Source organism: Podarcis bocagei (assembly GCF_964188305.1).
Source record: "Podarcis bocagei genome assembly, chromosome: 3".
In the NCBI taxonomy this organism is placed as follows: domain Eukaryota; kingdom Metazoa; phylum Chordata; class Lepidosauria; order Squamata; family Lacertidae; genus Podarcis; species Podarcis bocagei.
The window spans coordinates 104942049-104967512 of record NC_138127.1 but is presented as its reverse complement, the minus strand read 5'-3'; the positions used below and the strand labels follow the sequence as shown (position 1 = coordinate 104967512).

The window sequence follows — 25464 nt, the reverse complement described above, 5'->3', positions numbered from 1 at the left end:
TTCCAGCCAGCTGTAATGGAAAAACCCCAGCTATGTCCCAGTCCTCCTCTAGGGGAGCACCTTAGCAACAATGTTACTTTCAAGCAAAGATGTTACTTTTCCAGGCAATTTTCCCAAAGGCAATCTTACCTTTATAGCTTTCACTTTCCAGTAAAGGCAACAATTCAATATAAGGCAACAGTGTCCAACTCACATGCAGAGTATTCACAAGTAGTAACAAATGTTCATAAACGGTGCAACACTTTCTTATTGTCACTGGCAGACCAATAGCAGGGATTAGGCAGTGGTCTTTCCTTCACTTCTTCCTTAAACCCAGAAATTCCTTCCCCCCCCCCTCACTTCAAGAGGGGTTCTTGTGTCTGGCAATGAAATTTAAAGTCCTTTCCACTTCTCCAGCTCTAGCTTCAAAAGTCTTTGCTTTGATCTTATCTACAACAGCGGAAGACGGACTTCCTTTTTACATCTTCCCGCTTCAGAGTCAAATTCAAATTTGCTGCGTCGATCAAAGGCAAAACAACCCTTTGAACTCCCAATTTTAAAAATCTTACTCACGGGTTGTATTTTGTAATCTGAAGTTTCAAAGGAAAAAGGTCAGCGCTCTCCAGCAACAGCTGCGCGGCTTTGCTCCGCAGAAGTAGCGATTGACTCTCAGTGCCGCGCCACCCCCATTGCGCTCCGGAACCCCTCGCGGGGTTCCTTTACCAATTGGGGGGGTGCTTCTGGCACCCGCCGAGTCCCACGGCCGCAGGCTTCCTCCACCTGCGGTTTTTGAAAGGGTCTCCGCTGCGCCGTAGCGGACAGACCCGGTTCCTGCGGAGCTTCCCCTTCTGAACTCAGAAGGAGACCGCCATTACCGTTGGCGCCGCCTCCGGAAGTAAGATCCCCCCCCCCAATCAACCATTCTATGTAACATTGATGATGTTGACCGGAGCATCAGTCAAATCAGGACTTCCCGTGCCTGACAATCCAAATCTGTAAAACTCCACCCTGAGCTCACCAGCTGGCCTCGGGTAAACCAGGCTTTCACTCTCAGCCTCGATCTCCCCATCGGTATTATGGGACATAATAATACTGATGTGCTGTTACAGAAGGCTTTGAATATGTATTTACTCATTGCATTTATCTCCCACCTTTTTCTCCATGGAGCTCAAGATGCCTTCTGTGGTTCTTCCTAATTTAATCCTCACGACGACCATGAGAGGCCCAAGGCCACTCTGTTAGCCTCATGATGAGGCTGGATTTGAAGGCTGGTCTCCCATTTCCTGGTTGAGGACCTCAGGCTCTCATACTTGGAAGTGCTCTTCCAATGCTCAAAACAAAACATCAGTCAAATGAATGTTTATGTTTTGCACAAGAAGTCCTTTCAAATAATGACAATTTATTTTGAAGTGCTATTCCAAGGCTCAAAAGAAAACGCCTGTCAAATTAACGTTTCTGTATTGCACTAAGAGTTCTCTCAAATGATGAAAATCTACTTCCCTCTCTTTTGCACAGGTGGATCTCCATTGTGTGGATTCTTGGGAGGATTTTGCCTGGCCCCAAGGACTGTGAACTGTCCCTCTGGAGAGATTACATGGGTCCCCTGTGGTCCTAATGCACGCTGCTGTAGGAGTAAGTTGTATCCATGACTTGGTGGTCCCATTCGTGCAATTGTTTGCTAATTTTTAATCCTGTTTCCTGATCTACACTCTGCGACTTCACTGGACAATGCAGGGCTTTGCTTGTGCTAAAGGAAATAATCACTGATCAGTTTCTGGATCAGAGTAGCAGATAATACGCTCAAGGTATATTAACCCTATGTTTAGATGTCTAAATTTGGATTCAGTTTTGATGCAGCACTTCTAGGTTCTGCATCTTCTTTTAAGCATTAGAGCCTCAAGGTTTTCATCTGTGCACAGGGAATTTTGATGCCACAGATGTTCATATGGGTGCAAACTGTGCAAGCTGCACTTCCCATGGTCAGTAAAAAATGGCGGCTCTGATCTGAGTAAGTGAGGATGAGCCAGCAGTCTGCTGCTGCTGCTGCTGCAAGAACACATATGTGATTTGGCAACAAAGAGTCCCATTTCATTTTGCACTTTCCAGACCTCACCTGAAGTACAAAAATACATCACAATATCCAGTAGACCCAGAGCTAGAAACCGCATGGTCCCTAAGGAACCAAACCAGGAGAGGAATTCTTGAATGCCAACAATGGTGATAATTACGGGTAGGTAGCTGTGTTGGTCTGCCGTAGTCAAAACATAATAAAAAAATTCCTTCCAGTAGCACCTTAGAGATAAACTAAGTTTGGTCTTGGTATGAGCTTTCGTGTGCATGCACACTTCTTCAGATCCACACAATGGTGATAGTTCATTCTGCCTCTTAGAAATACTGGAGAAATGAATTGAAAAGCAACTGCAATCTGAGGCTGGAGATGAGAAATAATTTAATAGATCTATTCTAGCCTGTGATGGAGTCCTCAAAGCCAGCAGCCGCCAGTGGCCCATCCTGACATCCAGGATGGGTCAGGGGATGTCGGCATTGATCTTGCAAATTCCTTCTGGGGCTGGGCCTGCATGTCCTCTTCCTTTCTGCTACAGATTCCTTAAATGTTCCATTGAGTCCTTCCAACACGACAATTCTATGATCCTCCCTCATCTCCTGAAGGTGAGCAATCCGAATCCAGGCTCATGAAAGTGCAATTGATTACAGGTTTCCTTCTTTCTTTTATTCAGGACAATAATCAATGTAAGAGGAAAAGTGGGGTTCTGCCAGAAGGGAATCACCAAACGCTGCCCATCTGGTCTAACTCTTCCTGCTTACTGTGGCTTCAATGCACAATGCTGTGCCCTTGAGTGACATCAGTGAGAAGCCCACATCCATAGGTATGAAAGCCTGATTACTACGCTGATTCTTCTGGATCTTTGCTTGTGGAAGTGAGCCTGATCAATCCATTTGTGAAGCAAACAATGAAACAAAGATCAGTTTGTTCTGATGATCCTCTAATTAAACACATATTAACCTGCAAATCTAAAATTGTTTTTTTTCCATTTTTTAAAAAAGCATTTATGACCAAATATGACCCACCTCCAGTGGAAGCGCATCTTATCTGCCCAAGATTCCTCTTGACTGAAGTTCTCATCCCCGAAAGCTTCAAGTTTGACCAGATTTCTAAATCTTTTTTCACTTCGACCCAACATTTTTCATAGTTGTCTTTAAATAAATTCCCATTTTTGGCTGTCATGTTAATCCCCAAATATTTCACTTTCTTTACCACAGTCAATCCTGTCTGATTCTGAAACCTATCTCTTTCAATCGGTGTTAAATTTTTCTCTAAGACCTTAGTTTTTAACTTATTCAATTTAAAACCTGCCACTTGACCAAATTCTTGAATCAGTTCTAAAACTCTTTTAGTACTAGATTCTGGCTCCTGTAGCGTCAATACTAAATCATCTGCAAATGCTCTCAGTTTGTACTGTTTAGCTCCGACCTATATACCTTTAACCAACTGGTCCCTTCTAATCATATTTAGCAGAACCTCCAGGGCCGTATTGCTGTGATAAAGATGAATGTATTGGCAAGAATGTTGTTTCTGTTTCAAACACTGCAAATTGTGGACAAAATGGATTGCTTCAAGAAGTGGCAGAGAGATATCTCTAGATTTGTCTGGCAGGGCAAGAAGCCCAGAATAAAATTTAAGATATTAACAGATGCAAAGGAAAGGGGTGGGTTTGCCCTGCCAGACCTTAAGCTTTACTATGAATCAGCAGCCTTTTGCTGGATGAAAGAATGGCTACTTCTTGAAAACACAGACATTTTAGACTTAGAAGGTTTTAACAATGTATTTGGATGGCATGCATACTTATTGTATGATAAGGTCAAAGCACATAAAGCATTTAAAAACCATATTGTCAGGAAAGCATTGTTTAATGTCTGGGTAAGATATAAAGACTTATTGGAAAATAAAAGCCCAAGGTGGTTGTCACCAATGGAAGCAAAAGCTCAGAAAAGGCTCAATATGGAGGCCAAATGGCCGACATATTGGGAAATTTTGGAACAAGAAGGAGACAAATTGAAATTGCAGAGTTTCGAAAAATTAAAAAACAAAGTGAGAGATTGGTTTCATTATTATCAGATAATGGAGGCATATTGTCAGGGAACTGCCATCGGAAAGACAGGTGGTGGAAGGGCTCACGGAGGTTGGGAGAGACTCAGCAGCTGAAGAGGGAACCAGCAGGGGGAGAGGTGGGTCTCTGAGGGAAAGTGAGCAGGAGGGATGGCTCAGAGACACTTCCAGCGAGAACAGTGGGGAGGTTTCTGGACCTCCTATAGGGACACCCACTCCGCACTGGAAACTGTCACGACGTGAGTCCAGAAGACGTGTTTCTGTTAAGGAGCTTTTATGTTGGAAGCGATTCCGAAAGCAACCACTGTCGGAATCTGCCAGTGACTGACGGAGCCATGCTTAAGGGGCTCCGTTACAGACAGAGGTTTGCGGACTTGAACAAACTCTGAGGGATTTGGATTTTACGCACAAGCAGCTCATCATCCCATCACACATATAATTTGGACAAGAGGTGGAAAAGTCAAAACTAGAAACAGAACTGTTAGAACCCAAAACTAAGAATCTGTCAAGAATGTATAACTTGCTGTTGAAATGGAATTCTCAGGATGAAACGGTGAAATCTGTTATGATTAAATGGGCACTAGATGTTGGACATAATATTATGTTTGCTGACTGGGAACAGTTATGGACCACAGGTATGAAGTTTACGGCACATAATGCCTTAAGAGAGAATATTATGAAAATGATATACAGGTGGTACATGACTCCAGTCAAGCTTGCAAAAATCTATCATTTGCCCGATAATAAATGTTGGAAATGTAAAGAAACGGAAGGTACATTCTTTCACCTTTAGTGGACGTGCCCAAAGAATAAGGCTTTCTGGGAAATGATATATAATGAACTGAAAAAGGTATTTAAATATACCTTCCTGAACAAACCAGAGGCCTTTCTCCTGGGCATTGGCGGCCAACTGGTGCCAAAGAAGGACAGAACTTTTTTCATGTATGGTACAACAGCAGCAAGAATACTCATTGCAAAGTACTGGAAGACACAAGATCTACCCACTCTGGAAGAATGGCAGATGAAGGTGATTGACTACATGGAGTTGGCAGAAATGACTGGCAGAATCCGAGACCAGGGAGAAGAGTTGGTGAAAGAAGACTGGAAGAAATTTAAAGACTATTTACAGAAATATTGTAAAATTGATGGATGTTAGAAGAATGTTGGAAAGAAACTAAGGGGTTTCCAGCTGTAATGCAGATACGAAAGAAAAAAAGTTTATAAATGGGTAAAAGCTTAATGGTAAGGATTTGCTGAACTCACAAATTGAAGTGGAATACAAAGAAGGGAGGTATGAGAAGGTCTGGGGAAATAAGCGTAAGGAAGATACGTTATGGAAAATTATTTGTTTTTTAATTGTTTTTATGATGTATTTTGTATTTTTTATTTTTATTTTTCATTTCTATTGTTATATTTTAAAAACTTTAATAAATATCTTTGGGGGGGGGGGGATGAAGTTCTCATCCCCGAGTCCCAGGAGGAGATAACTGCAGTCAATTCTTTTTATGCACCCAGGCAGAGCTTAGGTTTTGCTGCCCAGTTGGTTATGTGAACACGGGTGGGATAGGCTGAACTCAACCCAGACTGGAGCCATGACCTAAATGGAGCTGATTATTCAGGACCCACTGCCTTGTGGGTGCCCATAGGCCACAGAGTAGTATTTAATGCTGCTAAATGCACATCAGGTTTATTGATTTCTATGGGTGTACTCTGAGTAGGACTCAGAATTTTCTGAAGGGTTGTTTTCTGGGATTTTGAGAATGAAAGAAGGAACTCAGGGAGGTGCCAGGGAGGAGGTGGGACTGAAGAGTCGGGAAGGGCTATTGCTGCCCAGTGATCAAGATCCCAGATTCAATCATTGATCTGGGTCTTTCTTTTCAACTTTAATTTACATACATTAATTCATAACATAGCCAAGTGTAATTGCAGATGCCAATTAAAATAAAATACAAGCAGGAAAGAATATCTAAAGTTCAACACATAGGAACACATATCCATGCGACTTTCAATTTGTTTGTTTAGACATTTCTCTCCCAACTTTCCCCAAGGAACTCAAGGCAATATACATCTTTTTCTCCCATGAGCCCATGTCTCCCAGGTCTTAGACTAATACCACGCTGGTGCCGTTGCCCTTAGTTCCTTGGTCACCGCTACCTAAAACGCCCTCTGCCTGCTTCCCTGTAACCTCGCCTCTCCCAATGAAGGAAATGCCAGAAGATCCTTGGAGTTGGACCTCCGTGTCAGGGCTGAATGATGAGGGTAGATATGCTCCTTCAGGTATACTTCCACAATGGGATCATTGACTAGTTAGGAAGACTCCAGGGAGGAGAAAGAATCAGCAGTGGAAAGGAGAAACAATGTCAGGAAACCAGGTTGGGGCACTGAAATGGACTGAGGAAAGGGTATGTTTTTTTTGGGGGGGGAGGTAGTGTCGGTGGCTACCTTGAGCGTGCTCAGCTCATCCTCATGCTGCTTATAATTTCCTCTCCCTCTCCCTTTGGTTTCAACCCACGCAGAATAAACCAGGGCTTGTGGAAATTGCAGTTCATGGATGATGGGAATTGTAGTCCAACAACAATTGGAGGGTCACAGGTCAACTATGCCTGATGTCAAGACAAGAGTGCTTATCCATCAACAGTTCTGATTCAACTGGGACATCCCGGAATTACAGAAGCTATGCCCGTTTCTGAGTGGATGTCCCATATTTTGTGCTGAGCTCCGTCGACTGTCATCTGGCTCCTGTGAGAGCTCAGCACTGAAAGACAAATGTCTTTGGGGAAAATAAGGTGGCTGCGCTTTAGTTCATGGAAGGAGAGGAGGAGGGGGAGCTGCTGGTGATGCAGGTCAGGCTGCCCCCCCCCCCGGACCCATTAGCCATGCTTCCTCTGCCCAATGCTACCCCCACTGGAGGGGATGGAGAACCACTGAAGAGGGGAAGCCCCAGCTCATTTGCCCGGGAGTATGGCACTGAAAGGCGCAAGTCTCAAGTTTAACTGGCAGAATGTTGGAGGGTCTAATATTTTGTTATCTAACAATCCATCCATGTTCCCTGTGCTAATGTTTGGTTGTCTGCCTAAAATTCCAGTAAAATGGGCAAGCCTCCAGTGTGTCATAGCTTAGAAACACTGAACAGAACAGAAAGCTGGATTCCAGAAACTACTGAACCAACCGTTTGCCAAATTTTCTTCTGGATCTTCTGTTATGGTTCCTGGTGCACAGAGACATCAGAGGACAACCAATGCTAGCCCTGTTGAAGATATTCTATAAATTGGGTAAAATCGGGGAGGATTTGCTGAAAAAAAATTGGAAATTAGGATGCAGAAAGGGAAGGTACGGGGAAGTCGGTGAAGTAAGGTTTAAGAAAAAAGGATTTGAAATTATACATGTTTGTTTATGTGTTTGTTTGTTTGTTTGTATGGTGTATTGTCTGTGTTTATAAAAATTGTGAAAAACCAATAAAAATTTAAAAATATATATATATATAAATTGGGTAAAGTCGGTATCGCTTCATATAAGAAACAGCGACTTTATTTATTCAGCTAAGAACTATCAGTTCCATATTTGCAGAGGGTCAATTAGAAATTTAGGTATACTCATACCAATGGATATTACCGAATTCGTAGCATGTAATTTAACCAAAGTGATCAATGAGTTTTCTTTATATATTCATAGATGGGAGTCATTTAACCTGCCCTTGTGCGGAAGGGTTAATACTCTTAAACGAACATAATTCCCAGAATAATCTATAGTGTGAGTAGAATTCCAGGTCATATATGTAGTATTTATTTCTAGAAAAGGAATTCCTTAATTAGGAAATGTCTATGGGGTTCTGCAACTCCAAGAATATCCTTACTAAAAATGTGATTATCAATTTGACCAGAGGAGCAGAGGAGGGCCGTCGAATGGTCAAGGCTCTGGAGACCGAACCTTATTATGTGGAAGATGGCTGAAGGAGCTGGGTATGTTGAGCTTGCAAATGAGGAGACTCAGAGGCGATATGATAGCCATCTCAAGGGCTGTCTCATGGAAGAGGGAGCAAGCTTGTTTTCTCCTGCCTTGGAGGGTAGGACTCTAACCAATTGGTTCAAGTTACAAGAAAAGGATTCTGACTAGATATATGGGGGGAAATTAATGAAAGTAAGATCTGTTCAACAGTGGAACGGTCTCCCTCAGGAGGTTGTGGACACTCCTTCCTTGGAGGTTATTAAGCAGAGGTTGGGTGGCCATCTGTCAGGGATGCTTTAGCTGAGATTCCTGCATCGCAGGGGGCTGGAGTAGATGACTCTTGGGGTCCCTTCCAATTCTGATTTTGTAATTGTATCACTATATAAAGAAACCTCATTAGGTACTTTGTTTATATTACATACGGCTAGTTGGGTGATATCCTTTGGTATGGTTATACCTAAATATCTAATTGATTCCCTGCAAATATGGAACTGATAATTCTTAGCTGAATCAATAAAGACACCTTTACTTCCAGGAAGCAATTCCGACTTTGCCCAATTTATAGAATATCAAGAAGTATGACCAAAATGATCTATCATTTGCATCCATCTTGGAAAAGAAGTCATGGAAAAAGGAAATGAAATTTACTGCTCCTTATACACTTATAGAAAATCATTTTAAAATGAGGTACAGGTCTTATTGAATGCCAAATAAACTGGCCAAGATGTATAAAAATGTGTGAAGTAAATGTTGGAAATGTAAGCAAATAGATGGCTCATTCTTCTATATGTGGTGGACATGCAAATACGCTAAAGGTTTTGGGAAAACAATATATAATGAAATGAAGAAAATGTTGAAATGGGCTATTCCCAAAAAGCCTGAAACTATTTATGTACAGTAGCTAGAATATCATATGCACAGAAATTAAGAGATCACAATAATGAATGGAAGAATGGAGGCCGTTTGTGGACTTAAAAAAGAAATTGTAGTCAGATGAAATTGTGGGCAGGATAAAAGCCGTGGAGGAAAAATAATAAAATAACTTTAGTACAGAAATTTTTTTTTATAGATAAAGATATAATGCAGTAGAAAGTGTTTGAGTAGAAACATTGAAGAAGTGGAGGAAGAGGAGGAGGAGTTTGGATTTGATACCCGCTCTATCACTACCCGAAGGAGTCTCAAAGGGGCTAACATTCTCCTTTCCCTTCCTTCCCTACAACAAACACTCTGTGAGGTGAATGAGGCTGAGAGACTTCAGAGAAGTGTGACTAGCCCAATGTCACCCAGCAGCTGCATGTGGAGGAGAGGGGAAGCGAACCCGGTTCACCAGATTACAAGTCCACTGCTCTTATCCACTACACTACACTGGGCTCTCTGTGGGGGTAGGAAGTCAATTTATGAAACAATGTGACTATTTGATGGGAATATCATTGTGAATATGTTTGAGGGGGAATAATAAAGAATTATACTACACATAAGAGAGAATGGTCTACACTGACACACAACAGTTCTTCAGGGTTTCTGGATGGGGAAATACCTGGGACTCCCTCCCTGTGCCCTCTTACCTGCAACAACATGGAAGAAGATGAAGACCAGAGCAAAGCTCAGGTAAAGGAACCTCATGGCTGCAGTTTCCTCTGAGATCTCTGCCAAAGGGAAGGCACTCTAAGGCAAAAGGAAGTGGAGTTTGGCTGGAACAAGGAGGTTCTCTCTACTTATAGTTTTGCCTTGCCAAAAAGATGCTGAAACACACATTTGTGCATCTGAGTGGGAAATGCTGCAAACAGGTATTTCCTGCAATTGTCAGCATTTGAACCATCCACGCCCCCTTTTTCTTAACTCATCCTAGGCAATTTATTCATCTTGGAGGACTTCCTGTGATTTACCTAAAGAATATCCTTTCTCAAACAATCACAACGTGTGCTGTACTTCGGGTGCAGTTTTTCCAATTCCATATCAATTAACAGATTTCCTGTCATCTCACAGAATCAGCTGCCATGTTCTCGGCGCCTGGATGGAAAGGAAGCGGAATGTTGTTTAGGAGATTTGCTTTAATGCAGTATGATGCAACCGCAATTGCAGTACAGTGGTACTTTGGTTCTCAAACTTAATTTGTTCCGGAAGTCCATTCCAAAACCAAAGCGTTCCAAAACCAAGGCACACATTCCCATAGAAAGTAATGCAAAATGGTTTAATCCATTCCAAACTTCTGAAAACAACCTCTAAAGCAGCAATATAACTTGAATTTTACTATCTAACGAGACCATTGATCCATAAAATGAAAGCAATAAACAATCTACTGCAGTCACACAATCAGTCAATCAGTAGCTGAACTGGGTCACAAAAACAAAACAAAAACAAAGACACAAAATAAATAGCAAAAACAGCCAGACCTCAGCGTAACACTCCAAACAGAAGTGCGGCACTCAAATCGAAAGCATAACCATCAAAACAGAAGTGTTGCACTCAAAACGGAAGTATAACACTCAAAACGGAGCACCTTTGGCTTCTGAAAAAAGGTTCGCCATCCGGAACACTTACTTCCAGGTTTGCAGCATTTGGGTTGCAAGTTGTTTGAGTACAAAGGCATTTTGGAACCAAGGTACCACTGTACCTACAAAGAAAGTATCTTTTCCTTTTCCTTTTCTTCTGGTCTGTAGTTTTGGATTCATTTTTGCTTAATATGCTTGTTTCTGTGAGGCTTGTATTTTTATGTGCTCCTACCCTATTTTGTGACCCGCCCCCCCAAAAAAAACACGCACCATACAAATTAGTGGTTTTATTCCATCACTCATAATAAATAAACAGAAACAAGAACAACAGATGTAAAATAAAAATACAGAAATGAGAAAGGGGCCCAAGTATCTACAGTGGTACCTGGGGTCACATACGCTTCAGGTTACAGACTCCGCTAACCCAGAAATAGTACCTCGGGTTAGGATCTTACTTTCATTAATTTTCCCCCATATATCTAGTCAGAATCCCTTTTCTTGTAACTTGAACTGATTGGTTAGAGTCCTACCCTCCAAGGCTGGAGAAAACAAGCTTGCTCCCTCTTCCATGTGACAGCCCTTGTGTTATTCGAAGATGGCTATCATATCTCCTATCATCTCCTCATTTGCAGGCTCAACATACCCAACTCCTTCAGCCGTCTTCCAAATAATAATAATAATAATAATAATAATAATAATAATAATAATAATAATAATTTTTATTTTTACCCCGCCCTCCCCAGCCAACGCCAGGCTCAGGGCAGCTAACCAGCAATAATAAAAACAAGTTGAATGAATACAACTTAAAAACAAAATTAAAATACAACATTAAAATATTGAAACATTAAAATATTAAAATGTAGCCTCATCACAGGAGGAGAAAGGAAAAGAAAAAAGAAAGAGGGGGATGGAATCAAACTGGCTCCAAGCCAAAGGCCGAGCGGAACAACTCTGTCTTACAGGCGCTGCGGAAAGAAATCAGATCCTGCAGGGCCCTGGTCTCATGAGACAGAGCGTTCCATCGGGCCGGAACCAGAGTTGAAAAGGCCCTGGCTCTGGTTGAAGCTAATCTAACTTCCTTAGGGCCCGGGACCACTAGGGTGTTGCTATTTATGGACCTTGAGGCTTTCCGTGGGGCATACCAGGAGAGGCGGTCCCGTAGGTATGAGGGTCCTAGGCTGTGAAGGGCTTTAAAGGTCAAAACCAGCACCTTATATCTGACCCTGTACTCCACCAGGAGCCAGTGCTGTTGGAAAAGCATTGGGTGAATATGCTCTCATGGCAGAGACCCCGTGAGGAGCCTCGCTGCAGCATTCTGCACCCGCTGGAGTGTCTGGGACAGCTTCAAGGGCAGCCCCTTGTAGAGCGAATTGCAGTAGTTAAGCCTGGAGGTGACCGTTGCATGGATCACTGTGGCCAGGTTGGGGCGGGAAAGGTAAGGGACCAACTGCTTGATGCGGCGAAGGTGGAAAAATGTCGCCTTGGCTGTTGCTGTAACCTGCGCCTCCATGGAAAGGGAGTCATCACAGATTACACCCAAACTCTTAACAGAAGGCAATGGCACTAATTGGGCCCCCGCAAGAGAAGGGAGTTGGTCCCTCATCCCCATGCCATCTCAACCCAGCCATGCTGTCTTCGAAGCATTTAGTTTCAATCGGCTCCCACGAAACCATCCAGCCACAGCTTCCAAGCATCTGCTAAGTGTGTTCGGGGCCGAGTCGGTATGGCCATCCATCAGCAGATAGAGCTGAGTGTCATCAGCATATTGGTGACAGCCCAGCCCAAAACTCCGGACAATCTGGGCAAGGGGGCGCCTAAAGATGTTAAAAAGCATCGGGGAGAGGATTGCGCCCTGCGGCACTCCAAACACCAAGGAGTGGCACGACTACATTTCCCTCCCTAGTGCCACCCTCTGTCCCCAACCAGAGTTAAAAGAGCACAGCCATTTATGGGCTATGCCCTGTATCCCCACGTCGGTGACACGGTGGTCCAGAAGATCATGATCAACCATGTCAAAGGCTGTTTCCTCCAGAAACCTACCAAGCTGTTCAGCAACTGCTCTCTCAATTACCCTACCCAGGCACGGAAGATTTGAAACTGGGCGGTAATTGGATAGGTCTAAAGGATCTAGTGAAGTTTTCCTTAAGAGCGGACACACCACTGCTTCCTTCTGTTCCCCTGGGAATTTCCCCGTGGCAAGGGACAAATTGATAATTTCAAGCAGGGGGGACTGTGCGACATCTAGACACACCATAATCAGCCAAGACGGGCACGGATCAAGGAGGCAGGCGGTGGGCCTACCAACTTGGATGAATCTATCCACATCAGCAGGAAGTATACGATCGAAATGGTCCAACACTGGACCTGAAGTCAGTCGAGGGGCCTCCAGTTCAGTCACTGTATCTAAATTGGCAGCAAGGTCACGGCGGCGCAACAGGACTTTCTCCGCAAAAACGCTCGCAAATGCCTCACAGCTGTGGGTCGAATTTGTGCTTAAATTTGCTTGTCCTTCTAAGGACGGTATTGACCTAATTATTCTAAATAGTTTTGCCGGGTGAGAGCTAGCGGATGCAATGGAAGCTGCAAAGTAAGATTTCTTAGCAGCTTTCATAGCCGTCTCATAGGCTTTCATAAGCGTCCTATAAGATGTTCTTGATGCTCCGTCACAAGTCCGTCACCATGCTCCCTCTAGCCATCTTAGATCCCGCTTCATTTTCTGGAGCTCCTCAGTAAACCAAGGGGCCCGGTTTCGACAGGGTCGCAGAGGGCGCTTAGGCGCGATCTCATCGATGGCTGCCAAGAGTCAGTTATTCCAGTCCTCAACAACGTCATCTAATGAGTCGCCAGGAGCAACTCTTGGTCTCCAGAGTCTTAATCATCTGACAGCCCTCCTCTGCCCCTCTGGTCAATATCCTTCTTGAATGCCAAATCCTCATTTTTTAATTGATAATTACATATTTAGTAAGGATATTATTGGAGTTGCAGAACCCCATAGACATTTCCTAATTAAGGAATTCCTTTTCTGGAAATATTTACTACATATATGACCTGGAATTCTACTCCCACTATAGATTATTCTGTGAATAATGTTCGTTTGAGAGTATTAACTCTTCCGCATAAGGGCAGGTTAAATGACTCCCATCTATTAATATTTAAAGAAAACTCATCGATTACTTTGTTTAAATTACATGCTACTAATTCAGTAATATCCATTGGTATGATTATACCTAAATATCTAATTGACTCTCTGCAAATATTGAACTGATAGTTCTTAGCTGAATAAATAAAGTCACTGTTACTTATATGAAGCGATACCGACTTTGCCCAATTTATAGAATATCTTGAGCAGGGCTAGCATTGGCTGTCCTCTGATGTCTCTGTGCACCATGAACCATAACAGAAGATCCGGAAGAAAATTTGGCAAACGGTTGGTTCAGTTGTTTCTGGAATCCAGGTTTCAGTTCTGTTCAGTGTTTCTAAGCTATGACACACCGGAATTTTATTGGAATTTCAGGCAGACAACCAAACATTAGCACAGGGAATATGGATGGATTGTTAGATAACAAAATCTCAGACCCTCCAACATTCTGCCAGTTAAACTTGAGACTTGCGCCTTTCAGTGCCATACTCCCGGGCAAATGAGCTGGGGCTTCCCCTCTTCAGTGGGTCTCCACCCCCTCCAGTGGGGGCAGCATTGGGCAGAGGAAGCATGGTGAATGGGTCCAGTGGGGGCAGCCTGACCCGCATCACCAGCAGCTCCCCCTCCTCCTCTGCTTCCATGGACTAAAGCGCAGCCACCTTTTTTTCCACCAAAGACATTTGTCTTTGGGTGCTGAGCTCTCACAAGAGCCAGATGACTGGCGAGGGAGCTCAGCACAAAAAATGGGACATCCAATCAGAAACGGGCATAACTTCTATAATTCCAGGATGTCCCAGTTGAATCAGAACTGTTGATGGATAAGCAATCTAGTCTTGACATCAGGCATAGTTGACGTGTGACCCTCCGATTGTTGTTGGACTACAATTCCCATCATCCATGAACTGCAATTCCCACAAGCCCTTGTTTATTCTGCATGGGTTGAAGCCAAAGGGGGAGGGGGAGGAAATTATAAGCAGCATGAGGATGAGCTTAGCCCACTCATGGTAGCCACCGACACTACCTCCCAGCCCCCCCCCCCAAAGATACTCTTTCCTCAGTCCATTTCTGAGCCTCCTGCCCCAACCTGGTTTCCTAACATTGTTTCTCCTTTCCACTGCTGATTTCTTTCTCCTCCCTGGAGTCTTCTTAACCGGTCAATGATCCCATCGTGAAAGTATACCTGAAGGAGCATATCTACCTTTATCATTCAGCCCTGACACGGGGGTCCAGCTCCAAGTGTTGGGATTTTAGTTCCCATCAGCTGCGAACAAGCAGCCAGATTGTTTACATCATGTGATGTATCTGAGCATGAGACAGGAAGTCTGAGCCAGTTCTCAGCGCTCTCAGTGTAACCTGGATGGAGTTACTGTGAGTTGTCTTCCACTTCTGGGTAGAAGCAGAGTAGTGTCGTAGACTCGCATCCTGTACTGCTCAGGCGAGCAGGCATGCTTTTGTACAGTCTTAATAAAGTAGCAGTTAGACTACGGACTGTCCTCTTTCTTCTGTGATGGTTTGCCAAAGGATTGCTAGCATGCTCCTCTCAGGAGGGAGGGTTCGCTTATCAATGGTCTCTCTGGACTGAGGGGGATTCCAGACAGAGAGTGACCTCCGGAGAAAGGCCCCGGGTGCCTGGGATGCTGGCACCGCTCCCGGGCAGGCGTTTTTCCAATAACCTTCTGGCGGTGGTGGTGACTAAGGAACTAAGGGCAATGGCACCAGCGTGGTATTAGTCTAAGACCTGGGAGACATGGGCTCATGGGAGAAAAAGATGTATATTGCTTTGAGTTCCTTGGGGAATGTTGGGGGAGAAATGTCTAAACAAACAAATTGAAAGTGGCATGGATATGTGTTCCTGTGGAGTTTGGAACTGACAGGGTAAAACTCCGTGGTGTCCTGTATCTGGGAGGAGCTTGACGCAGAGAAGTGTGTCACAGTCTGTGTCACTGTTCAGACTGGCTTTCGCTTCTGCCTAAGACGCAGCTCAGCTCAGAGGCTGCGTGTGTGCTTTTGGAGCACAGAGAATGTCGGAGGTTTCTGATGGATTTACTGCTTTGTAAAAAAATGCTTCTAGAGATAAGAACCGAACTGTCTCCGGACTCGATTTATCCCTCATCTCACATGGACGCAGGGCCGCTGCTACTCTGCTCTCCTGCCAGGTCAGCTCCCCAGCAGAGCCACGCAGGGAAGCCTGACTGGACGCAGGACAATTTTCCCAAAGTTCCTATGTGTTTAACTTCAGATATCCTTTTCTGCTTGTATTTTATTTTAATTGGCATCTGCAATTATACTTGGCTATGTTATGAATTAATGTATGTAAATTAAAGTTGAAAAGAAAGACCCAGATCAATGATTGAATCTGGGATCTTGATCAGTGGGCGGCAATAGCCCTTCCCGACTCTTCAGTCCCACCTCCTCCCTGGCACCTCCCTGAGTTCCTTCTTTCATTCTCAAAATCCCAGAAAACACCCTTCAGAGAATTCTGAGTCCTACTCAGAGTACACCCATAGAAATCAAGAAACCTGATGTGCATTCAGCAGCATTAAATACCACTCTCAGTGACCTATGGGCACCCACAAGGCAGTGGATCCTGAATAATCAGTTCCCATTAGGTCATGGCTCCAGTCTGGGTTGAGTTCACCCTATCCCACCCGTGTTCACATAACCAGCTGGGCAGCGAAACCCAAGCTCTGCCTGGGAGCATGAAAAACATTAGCTGCTGTTATCTCCTCCTGGGACTCGGGGATGAGAACCAAGAGGGATCTTGGGCAGATATGATGCGCTTCCACTGGAGGTGGGTCATTTTAAGCCATAGATGCTTTTTTAAAAAAATGAAAAAAAAATACATTTTAAATTTGCAGGTTAATAGGTGTTTAATTAGATGATCATCTGAACAGACTGATCTTTGTTTCATTGTTTGCTTCACAAATGGATGATCAGGCCCACTTCCACAAGCAAAGATCCAGAAGAATCAGCGTAGCCATCAGGCGTTCACACTGATGGATGTGTGCTGCTCACTGATGTCATTCAAGGGGACAGCATTGTGCATTGAAGCCACATTAAGCAGGAAGAGTTAGACCAGATAGGCAGCGTTTGGTGCGTTCCTCCTGGCAGGACCCCCCTTTTCCTCTTACATTAATTATTGCCCTAAATAAAAGAAAGAAGGAAATCTCTAATCGATTGCACTTTCATGAGCCTGGAGTCAGATTGCTCACCTTCAGGAGATGAGGGAGGATCATAGAATTGTCGTGTTGGAAGGACTCAATGGAACATTTAAGCCCACCCTGTAATGCAGGAATCTGCGGCAGAAAGGAAGAGGACATGCAGGCCCAGCCCCGGAAGAGCTCTCAGAGGAATTTGCAAGATCAGTGCCGACATCCCCTGACCCATCCTGGATATCAGGATGGGCTGCTGGCAGCTGCTGACTTTGAGGACTCCATCACAGGCTAGAATAGATCTATTAAATTATTTCTCATCTCCAGCCTCAGATTGCAGTTGCTTTTCAATTCATTTCTCCAGTATTTCTAAGAGGCAGAATGAACTATCACCATTGTGTGTATCTGAAGAAGTGTGCATGCACACGAAAGCTCATACCAAGACCAAACTTAGTTGATCTCTAAGGTGCTACTGGAAGGAATTTTTTCATTTTCTTTTGACTACGGCAGACCAACACAGCTACCTATCTGTAACTATCAACATTGTTGGCATTCAAGAATTCCTCCCCTGGTTCAGGTCCTTAGGGACCATCAGGTTTCCAGCTCCGGTTCTACTGCTGGATATTGTCATGTATTTTGGTACTTCAGGTGAGGAATGGTGAGTGCAGAATGAAGTGGAACTCTTTTTTGCTAAATCACATATGCGTTCTTGCAGCAGCAGCAGACGGCTGGCTCATCCTCATTTACTGAGGGTTGTCTTAACATTTTGGAAAGTTAGATAAGAGCCACCAGTTTTTACTGCCCATGGGAAGTGCAGCCTGCACAGTTTGTACCCATACGAAAAAAATGTGATATCAAAATTCCCTGTGCACAGAGGAAAACCTTGAGGCTCTAATGCTTAAAAGAAGATGCAGAACCTAGAAGTGCTGCATCAAAACTGAATCCAAATTTAGAAATCTAAAAATAGGGTTAATATGTCCTGATTTATAAAGTGATTGACCACTATTTCCTTTAGCACAAACAAAGCCCTGCTTCTGCTTCCTCCAGTGAAGATGCAGAGTGTAGATCAGGAAATCAGGATTAAAAATGAGCAAACATTCACACGTGAGTGGGACCAACTCATGGGTATCACTTACTCCTGCAGCAGCGTTCATTAGAACCACAGGAGACGTTTGTAATCTCTCCAAAGGGAGAGTTATCAGCCCTTGGGGCCTGGCAAAAACCTCCCGAGAATCTACACAATGGGACTCCATCTGTGCAAAGGAGAGGGAAGTAGATTTTCATCATTTGAGAGAACTCCTTGTGCAATACAGAAACGTTAATTTGACCGGTGTTTTGTTTTGAGCATTGGACTAGCACTTCCAACTATGAGAGCCTGAGGTCCTGGACCGGGAAATGGGAGACCAGCCTTCAAATCCAGCCTCATCATGAGGCTCACAGAGTGGCCTTGGGACAGTCACTCAATCTCAGCCTAATCTCCCTTGCAGGGTTGTTGTTGAGAAGAACCTGGGATATAAATGCAATGAAAAAATATCAGTATTATTATGTCCCATAATGCTGATGGGGAGATTGAGGCTGAGAGTTAAAGTGTGGTTATCCATAGGCCAGCTGGTGATCTCATGGTGGAGTCTCGCATACTTGGATTGCCAGGCATGGGAAGTCCTGATTTGACTGATGCTCCCGTCAACATTATTTTTGTACTTCAGGTGAGTTCTGGTGAGAGCAGAATGAAGTGGGAATCTTTGTTGCCAAATCATATTTGTGTTCCTTCAGCAGCAGCAGACTGCTGGCTCATCCTCACTTACTCAGTGCTGCCTTAACATTTTGGAGAGTTAGATCAAAGCCCCCATTTTTTACTTCCCATGGAAAGAGCAGCTTGCACAGTTTGCCCCCATACGAAATATCTGTGGCATCAAAATTCCCTGTGCACAGATGAAAACCTTGAGGCTCTAATGCTTAAAAGAAGATGCAGAACCTAGAAGGGCTGCATCAAAACTGAATCCAACTTTTTACTTCTAAAAATAAAATTAATATACCCTGAGCGTATTATCAGCTACTCTGATCCAGAAACTGATCAATGATTATTTCCTTTAGCACAAGCAAAGCCCTGCATTGTCCAGTGAAGATGTAGAGTGTAGATCAGGAAAACAGGATTAAAAATTAGTAAACATTTGTACGAGTGGGACCACCAAGTGATGGGGATCACTTACATCTACAGCAGCGTTCATTAGGACCACAGGGGATGTTTGTAATCTCTCCAAAGGTACAGTTCTTAGTGATTGGGGCCTGGCAAAATCCTCCCGAGTGTGTACAAAATGGAATTTCAGCTGTGCAAAAGAGAGGGAATTAAATTGTCATTATTTGAAAGGACTTCTTGTGCAAAACAGAAATGTTAATTTGACGGGCGTTTTGTTTTGAACATAGGACTAGCACTTCCAAGTATGAGAGCCTGAGGTCCTGGACTAGGAAATGGGAGACCAGCCTTCAAATCCAGCCTCATCATGAAGCTCACAGTGTCTCCTTGGGCCTCTCAGGGTTGTTGTGAGGATTAAATTAGGAAGAACCACAGAAGGCACCTTGAGCTCCATGGAGGAAAAGGTGGGATATAAATGCAATGAGTAAATAAATATTCAAAGCCTTCTGAACCAGCAAGTCAGTATTATTATGTCCCATAATACCGATGGGGAGATCAGTGGCGTAGCGTGGGCTGTCAGCACCCGGGGCAAGGCAAGTAATTTGCGCCCCCTAACCCGTGGATATTAGCACTCAAGTGCGAGCGCCCCCCCCAGATGTTGCGCCCGGCCCCCCTGCACCCCCCACGCTACGCCACTGGGGCTGGAGGCGAGCGAAGGAGCCAAGGACCCCCCCCAAGGCTCAGCAGGAATTTATTAAATTTATTATTTGCGGAGCCCCCGCGGGCCGAGGCAGCCGAAGCCCCCTCCCCTTGGGCGCCTCCCCGCCCCTCCTCTCCTTGGGCTGTAGGTGGAGCTCCAGATCCGGGCTTGGCGAGCGCCTCTCCTCCTCCAGCTGGGTCCGGGGGCTTCCAGCCGTGCTCCGTCTTCGCCCCCCCCCCCGCGGCTGAGACTTGCGCTGAGAGCCGGAGCCAGCAGCGCCCCCTTCTGCCGGGAGACCCTCGCCCGCCCACCGGCTTCCTCTCGGAGGGTTTGGGGGAGCGCAGGGCGCGGCGAGGCCCCTCGGAGCTCTCCTCCCTCCCAGTCGGCAGAAGCAGCCACCGCCTGTGGCTGGGCCGAGGGGATGGTGGCGGCGGCAGGGTGCAGAGGCTGCCTGTGCCCGGCCAGGCGTCGGTGGCGGCGTCGGCGCTGCTGCAGCGGCTGCTCCTCCTGTGAGCCAGTGCTCCTCCTGCGAGCAAGGCGGGCGGTGGCGGCGGGGAGCCCGGCGGAGGAAGGAACTTGTCCCTTCCCTCTGGACTCGCACCCCCCCAGATGTTGCGCCCGGTGCGGCCGGCACCCCTGGCACCCCCCACGCTACGCCAGTGGGGGAGATTGAGGCTGAGAGTGAAAGCCTGGTTTACCCGAGGCCAGCTGGTGAGCTCATGGTGGAGTTTTACAGATTTGGATTGTCAGGCATGGGAAGTCCTGATTTGACTGACATCATCAATTTAACATAGAATGGTTTGATTTGGGGGGGGGGTCTTCTTTATATATGGGGTTGCAGGTGGTGCTGTGGGGTAAACCGCTGAGCCTCTTGGGCTTGCCAATCGGAAGGTCGTCGTTCGAATCCCCATGATAGGGTGAGCTCCCTTTGCTCAGTCCCAGCTTCTGCCAACCTAGCAGTTCAAAAGCATGTTAAAGTGCAAGTTGATAAATAGTTACTACTACTGCAGCAGAAAGGTAAACAGCGTTTCCGTGCGCTGCTCTGGTTTTGCCAGAAGCGGCTTAGTCATGCTGGCCACATGACCTGGAAAAATTGTCTGCAGACAGACGAGGGCTCCCTTGGTCAGTAAAGCTAGCTGAGCACCCAACCCCAGAGTTGTTTGTGACTGGACTTAACTGCCAGGGGTCCTTTACCTTTACCCTTTTATATATATTTATTTAATACATATTTATCTTTTTTGCAAAAACAAAACAACTCAGTGGATATCACTTGCCATTGCAGCAGATTCCGTTGCGGCCACAGGAGATCCCCTTAATTTCTCCATTTTCACATTTTGTAGTTGCTGAATAATGGCAAGTTCCTCCTGCTAGTTCACATATAAATTGCCCTGTGTAAAAGAGAAGGGAAATAAATTCGTTTTAAGAGGAAAAGGGGTTGCCAACTACTTTTTTTCCAAACTAGAACCCTGCGTATTTAATGGGATGACCAACTTTTACAGGCTTCTGCTGCCTCTCAACCTGCTATTTCATTGGGCAACATTAGCAAGGGTCACATCGGTCCTCCTTCTCTGCAAACACTCCAGCTGATTCCTGAACCTTGTAAGGGTGCTGACACTCAGCTGCACCCAGCCAGTTGGGTGGCACATAAATCATAACATTATGATGATGATTATTACTGCTCCTGGGATTTTTTCTGCAAAGCTGAAAAGCCTATATCTTGCAGGTTGTTAATGCAAGGAGAGAAAAATTAGCAGATAATGCACCCACAGACCCACATAAATGGCAACTATGTCAGCCTTCATTCCATTCTACTGAAGGTTGCCCCTTTGCTTTCAACATCTGCCAATCAGAATTACTGCTGTTCTGAGCTTCAGAAATACCTTGCCACTTGCGCCCTCTCTGAGAATGTTTTTTTCTGTAATCTTCCCAGTAGTGTTGCCAATGTGTTTTGCTCAGCTCACACCCAAATGTGCTGGCTATAGTCATTCTCAGCTACCAGCCAGGTGAGGAGGGGGTAAGTCCCACCCATTTGGCAAGGGACACCATCTCTTCATAGGGTATAATGATGGGGTCCTGAGGTGGCAACTGTGGGCATTCTTTAACAAAGAAACTTGCTGGGTTAGGTCTACAATGGAATCCTTCATCAGATATTTACCCTTCATAGATCCAGGACCTCTGGAATTAGAAAGGACTTGGGGATCATAGACTCATAGAATCATAGAGTTGGAAGAGACCACAAGGGCCATCGAGTCCAACCCCCTGCCAAGCAGGAAACACCATCAGAGCACTCCTGACATATGGTTGTCAAGCCTCTGCTTAAAGACCTCCAAAGAAGGAGACTCCACCACACTCCTTGGCAGCAAATTTCACTGTCGAACAGCTCTTACTGTCAGGAAGTTCTTCCTAATGTTTAGGTGGAATCTTCTTTCTTGTATTTTGGATCCATTGCTCCGTGTCCGCTTCTCTTGGAGCAGCAGAAAACAACCTTTCTCCCTCCTCTAAGTGACATCCTTTTATATATTTGAACATGGCTATCATATCACCCCTTAACCTCCTCTTCTCCAGGCTAAACATGCCCAGCTCCCTTAGCCGTTCCTCATAAGGCATCGTTTCCAGGCCTTTGACCATTTTGGTTGCCCTCCTCTGGACACGTTCCAGTTTGTCAGTGTCCTTCTTGAACTGTGGTGCCCAGAACTGGACACAGTACTCCAGGTGAGGTCTGACCAGAGCAGAATACAGTGGCACTATTACTTCCCTTGATCTAGATGCTATACTCCTATTGATGCAGTCCAGAATTGCATTGGCTTTTTTAGCTGCCGCGTCATACTGTTGGCTCATTTCAAGTTTGTGGTCAACCAAGACTCCTAGATCCTTTTCACCTGTACTGCTCTCAAGCCAGGTGTCACCCATCTTGTATTTGTGCCTCTCATTATTTTTTTTTTGCCCAAGTGCAATACTTTACATTTCTCCCTGTTAAAATTCATCTTGTTTGTTTTTGCCCAGTTCTCTAATCTGTCAAGGTGGTTTTGAAGTGTGATCCTGCCCTCTGGGGTGTTAGCCACCCCTCCCAGTTTGGTGTCATCTGCAAATTTGATCAGGATGCCCTTGAGTCCATCATCCAAGTCGTTGATAAAGATGTTGAATAAGACCGGGCCCAAGACAGAACCCTGTGGCACCCCACTAGTCACTCTTCTCCAGGATGAAGAGGAACCATTGATGAGCACCCTTTGGGTTCGGTCAGTCAGCCAGTTACAAATCCACTGAGTGGTAGCATTGTCAAGACCGCATTTTACCAGCTTCTTTACAAGAATATCATGGGGCACCTTGTCAAATGCCCTGCTGAAATCAAGGTAGGCTACATCCACTGCATTCCCTTCATCTACCAGGCTTGTAATTCTGTCAAAAAATGAGATCAGGTTAGTCTGACATGACTTATTTTTCAGAAATCCATGCTGACTATTGGTGATCCCAGCATTCCTTTCTAGGTGCTCACAGACTGTTTGCTTAATGATCTGCTCCAGAATCTTCCCTGGTATTGATGTCAGACTGACTGGGCGGTAATTATTTGGGTCCTCTCTTTTTCCCTTTTTGAAAATAGGGACAACATTTGCCCTCCTCCAGTCTGCCGGGACTTCGCCTGTTCTCCAGGAATTCTCAAAGATGACTGCCAATGGTTCTGAGATCACATCTGCCAGTTCTTTTAATACTCTTGCATGCAGTTCATCTGGCCCTGGAGACTTGAATACATCTAAACTAGCCAAGTATTCTTGTACTATCTACTTAGTTATTCTGGGCTGTGTTTCCTCTGCTGAATCATTTGCTCCAAATTATTCAGGTCGGGCATTGTTTTCTTTATCGGAGAAGACTGAGGCAAAGAAGGCATTAAGGAGTTCAGCCCTTTCTGTGTCCCCTGTTTGCATTTCACCATCTTTTCCTCTGAGTGACCCCACTGTTTCTTTGTTCTTCCTTTTGCTACGAACATACCCATAAAAGCCTTTTTTGTTGCTTTTAACCTCTCTAGCAAGCCTGAGTTCATTCTGTGCTTTAGCTTTTCTGACTTTGTGTCTACACATGCTGGCTAGTTGTTTGAATTCCTCTTTGGTGGTTTCTCCCCTTTTCCATTTTTTGTACACATCCTTTTTTAATCTTAACTCAGTTAAAAGTTCTTTAGATAGCCACCCTGGCTTCTTTAGGTACCTTCCATGTTTCCGTCTCATTGGTATTGCCTAAAGTTGTGCTTTTACTATCTCCCTCTTAACAAACTCCCAACCACCATGAACTCCCTTTCCTTTTAGTATTACTGTCCATGGGATCTCACCCAGCACTTCCCTAAGTTTTATGAAGTCGGCTTTCTTAAAGTCAAGAAATTGAGTCCTAGTATGCTTGGCTGCTCCTTTCCGCTGTATAGTAAACTTCAGAAGAGCATGATCACTCGCACCTAATGATCCTTCCACTTCTACCCCACTAACCAGGTCATCAGCATTGATTAGGACCAGATCAGTGATGCCTATTATGTCATATTTAGTTTGCTGTACCAAGAGCTCAAGCTCATCTTGTTTATTTCCCATGCTTTGTGCATTAGTGTACAGACATTGAAGTCCATTAATCATTCCCCGGTGTCTCTTATTTAAGGATTTTTTCCTCCCACCACTAGGTCTGCGTGCTGTTTGCTCCATTTGGTCTATGACATTTGGATGATCATCTTCATCAATTGATAGACTCCTACCTTCAGGAGCACTGTCTCCCTGCACACTAAATCTTCTAAACTCTCAGCAATATAAATGACCACCATGGAAGCTGCCTTTTGGCTCATTAAGCATCCTGAACATTCTGCTTTTGCAAAAGCCATGTATCCAATTTCAATTTCAATATTAAATATATTGTTAAATACTTTCCTCCTCCACCACCCCTTTTTAAGCAGCCAGATAGAATAGGGAGCAGCTAATACATGTTGTTGTTCCACCTACAGCAGTTTCTCAGGGTCTCCGGCAGGGGAAATACCTGGGATTGAAGCTGAGACCTTCTGCATTTCCAGCAGCTACTCCCTCCCTGTGCCCTCTTACCTGCAACAACATGGAAGAGGATGACGACCAGAGTAAAGCTCAGGTAGAGGAACCTCATGGCTGCAGTTTCCTCTGAGATCTCTGCCAAAGGGAAGGCACTCTAAGGCAGAAGGAAGTGGCGTTTGGATGGAACAAGGAGGTTCTCTCTACTTATAGTGTTGCAGTGCCAAATCCGGTAACTGTCAGCATAGCATCTGAACCCTCCAGGCCCCTTTCTCTTAAATCATCCTAAGCCATTTATTTATCTTGCACATCATCCTAAGATTTACCCACACAATCACCTTTCTCATATATTGACAATCTGTTCTGTGCTCCAGGCTACAAACAGATATTTTGTGCAACTCTCAGCATCCAAACTCTTCTCTCTTAACTCATCCTATGCAATTGATTCATCTTGGAGAACTTCCTAATATTTACCTGCAGAATAGCCTTTCTCCTGCTGTTTTCTTTCCATATCAGTTAACAGATTTCCTGCCATCTCACAAAAGCTGTTGCCAACTTCACAGAGCCTGGATAGAAAGGAAGTGGAATTTTGGGTAAGAGCTCGGCTGTAATGCAGTTTGATACAACCTCTTTGGGTTGGACTGTTCAGTTTGACTGCAGTTGCCATACCTACCAAGAAAGAATCTTTTCAGTGTGCTTTTCTCCTGGTCTGTACCTTTTTGGTTGCAGTTTGCTTAACATGCTTGCTATTGTGATGCATAAAGTTTTATGTACATTGCCCCCATTAT

The 25464-nt window shown here is 44.7% G+C and overlaps 1 protein-coding gene across 2 annotated transcripts in view; it reads left to right on the top strand.

Annotated features, from left to right (window-relative positions):
• The window catches only part of LOC308584092 (uncharacterized protein), a 153917-nt gene that overhangs the window by 14710 nt on the left and 113743 nt on the right, over positions 1-25464 (top strand). The window contains exon 6 of one of the 2 annotated variants that reach the window (XM_081188799.1): positions 1495-1611. The exons of the other annotated variant lie outside the window; for it this stretch is intronic. Within the exon in view, the coding sequence (XP_081044925.1) occupies positions 1495-1611 (117 nt within the window). The remainder of the gene's footprint in view (positions 1-1494; positions 1612-25464) is intronic. 2 annotated transcript variants of the gene reach the window in all.